Source organism: Atta cephalotes, assembly GCF_000143395.1.
Source record: "Atta cephalotes unplaced genomic scaffold scaffold00043, whole genome shotgun sequence".
NCBI classification, from domain to species: domain Eukaryota; kingdom Metazoa; phylum Arthropoda; class Insecta; order Hymenoptera; family Formicidae; genus Atta; species Atta cephalotes.
In genome coordinates this window covers 1556412-1559918 of record NW_012130107.1, presented here as the reverse complement: position 1 = coordinate 1559918, position 3507 = coordinate 1556412, and the positions used below count along the sequence as shown (strand labels likewise).

Here is a 3507-nt window from a genome sequence, read left to right as displayed (position 1 = left end):
ATATATATATATATATATATATATATTGAATACGTCAAAAAAAAATATATATATATATTATCGTTCTCGAGAGCCCAGCTAGTCAAAACAATCGCTTTAGTAAAAAAAAGAGAAGCAATGTTAAATAAAAAATATAAGAAAAGAATTTTAACTTACAAAATATATCAGAAGATAACTCGATAATAAAAATGATATAATTGCATACCATTTGAATTCGTATCGCATAATTTACATACACATCTGTATACGAATGTTTATATATTCCACCAATAATAGAACCTTAACAACCGAAGTCCGAAACAATAATTGTCTAGATTGCGGCCTTATTGATAAACAACTAATGTATAGATTAAACTATAAATAAAGCGTTTTTCCATGCAATCTCGTCTCTTTTTATGCCATATAAAGCGAATAGCGCGTAGCTTTCGATCGTTGTTAGACATAAAATGCTCGTTTTATGATTATTGTTGCTTTGAAATCATGAGTATTACGAACTGGCATAATATCAATGCATAAAATATATCGAAATGTACCACACCTAGACGATACGTATCATCACATTCCAACTCTTATTTCGACATATATGGCAAGTACTGTTCTTTATTAGCACATCTCGTGCTTTAAACGTACTTGCTGTGTTTATATTTGCGTTTTGATATAAAATTGCACAATATCTGTTGCAAAACTGAATTGTATCTAGGAAAATGATTACAAACGCCTAGCAAATAACTAGGAATTGTGCGAGGCACAAATCTATGAACGAAAATTCTATTGCTTAATCTCAGCTTTTCGTTCAATCTCGATGTAGATACTATCAATTCGATATTACACATAATAGCGTAATTCAATCATAGTCTTGCAATTTTTAAACTATTATAGCGTTTAGTATAACATAATCGCTGCGGCAGTTTTCTCTTCAAGTGCAGGTATTGGTTCCAGACGATCATCCTTTTCTCTACCTGAGCCCCAGCCAACTAATGCTATGCTAATGAGATGTACAATACCGGCGCTAACTACGAGCCTAAATGGAAAAATATTCAAAGAATAAGAATAAAATAATTATTTCAAATTTCAAACTATTGAATTTAATTTAGTAACTAATTGTAAGTAAAAAATAATGAAAATGAGAAACACACTGAGTTGTCACATAAAAGGTGAACTTTAATTTAGAAAAAAAATTTGTTTTCAATTCTAAAAAATTATAATATTTATGACAATTGTATAATAAAAGATTAAATCAGTTAACTAATTTGATACAGTACATTTATTTATTTGTAGAAGTTGTTTTTCTTTAATATTAAAATAATTAACAGTCTAAGAAATTTAACTCTTTCTTGTGATCATTACAATATTAATTAAATATGTAACTGAATTGCAAAAGTCGAAAAAAAATATAATAAAAATATTTAAATCATATTAATTCATTTCAATAGGAAAAATAAGAACAAAAAAAATTCTGATTCTCAATAGAATTTAATTTAAAGGGTAGCAATTTTATCGTGTAAATGTAAAAATTAAATATATCTTTTATATATATCTATTATATATATTTCTCTTACCAAAATGAATAACCGAGTTCAGCGGAACCTTCGCTGATCCACATATTATCGATGTCCTCCTTCGGAAGCACATTAACGTATAGTCTCGTATAGTATTGCGCTAACCAAGTACAAGTGCTTGCTAAGCACATTAACACTAAAAATAAGTCACGAATAAGAGTCCATGCATATGATATTATTTATAAGTTCAATATATTTTTTAGAGTTACTTAAATTTTCGCATTTTTTATACGAGCTTTGTGATTCTCTATTTTTAAAACTTTATTAAAATCAATGTTATAAATTAAAAAAATTATTTAATATAGACAGATGTAGTAAGATATTAATCTGTGAAATATATTGAAAAAAATAACAGCTTTGATCATTTTCTTTAGGAAACATTTTTTATAATTTAATAAAATAGTGTTAAAATAGTGTTACTTACGCATTAACATATTTATAAAGTATACACCAGGAATGGATAGAATCTTCGATCTTGGGGAAGTAGCTGTATTTAAAACTGCCAAAAGTGCAGCAAGCGCAGCCGCTACTAAGGCAGCCGAAGTCGTTGTTAAAGTAGCAATCCAAAGAGCCCAAGACATCACCGATGGATCTTGTCGGATCATTTGAGGAACTGAAACATTATTAAGATTTTTATTGTTTAATAATTTTATTCCAAACAAATGAAATGCAATTCCAATCCTAAAGGTCTGTTTTCTGTAGCTGAATTAATATACATTTTTGGAACTTAAAGTGAGAATACATAGATATGTTCGATATTTGGCGAAAGCGAGAAAGAGAGTTCTAATGCAGTCTATTACAGGAATAAAAACAGATTAAACTATAAAATTTGCTTTTAAACTAATCTATAAAATGTATTATAATGAGCTGATAAATGATATAACTATACATAAATAACTAATTATTTTTTTAATGCTGTAATAAACTAAATTTATAGTATTTTTTTTTTATTTTTGAGTGGTACAATTAAACACTTTTTATAATAATTACATATTTAATAATTATAATTATATATATATATACATATATATATTTTTTAATATTATTTTAACATTTCTATAATTTTTATATTATGTGTCATCGATAATCTACCAGTGAAATAAATTTAAATTGCTACTGCAAATGTAACAGAAACGAGGACTTCGATAATGCAAGCGTTGCGTAATGTCCGAAAATTGAAACGGAGCCAGCTCTCGAGCGATTAACTTTACATATGAAAATATATCTTCAGTAACGTCGTACTTGAAAATATCTACAATGCTTCGCTACTTCTGACGTCTTTCGTTGATGCGGATGTATTGCACGCCGTGGAAACTAAAAGCCGTTGCTATCGTATTTTATATTCGTGATGTACGCTCGAGAGTGAAAGAAGGAATATAAGTAGGAATATTTCGCGCATTACGCTTCCAGGATACGACGAAGTTTCCGTGAGACATTTCAACTTACGACAGCGTGAATAACGGATCATTGCGTTCGTTGGAGAGGCAGCCAAGTTCCACGAGTAGCGTCGACTCGAAAATGTACTACTAATGTACTCAGGTACTCAAAAACTTATCTACCGATAGTCACGTTATTCCTATCGTTTCAATTCAAATACTGCAGCATTTCTCATTTCTATATGTCCCAATGTCATTTCTCTGATCAAAATTAAAGTTGCACAATATATTATAAGATAACATTAGAGTTCATCAATTTCAATTTCTAAAATTCCGTTATTCTTATTATCGAATTTATTATCAGATTTAAAATCAGAGTAGCTCTTTCATAAATGTAAGAATAATTTAATTTTTGTTTACATGATGATTGATGATGTCGTAATGCATTACATATTGAAAATACTTCTAGGAAATGCGCTTCGTAAATGTTGAGACATAACGTAAGCTGTGAACACCGTGATCAGATGGAATTATATATCGACCGCTCCTTTTTCCCCCTCTCTCTCTCTCTC

At 29.0% G+C, this 3507-nt stretch overlaps 1 protein-coding gene across 1 annotated transcript in view; it reads right to left on the bottom strand.

The window, feature by feature from the left end:
• Positions 1-882: 882 nt before the first annotated feature.
• LOC105622305 overlaps positions 883-3507 on the bottom strand; it is a 9742-nt gene continuing 7117 nt past the window's right edge. Inside the window, exons 2-4 of the mRNA XM_012203725.1 lie at positions 1984-2172; positions 1560-1695; positions 883-1021 (exon numbers count right to left, since the gene is read on the bottom strand). Coding sequence (XP_012059115.1) covers positions 883-1021; positions 1560-1695; positions 1984-2172 — 464 coding nt within the window. The remainder of the gene's footprint in view (positions 1022-1559; positions 1696-1983; positions 2173-3507) is intronic.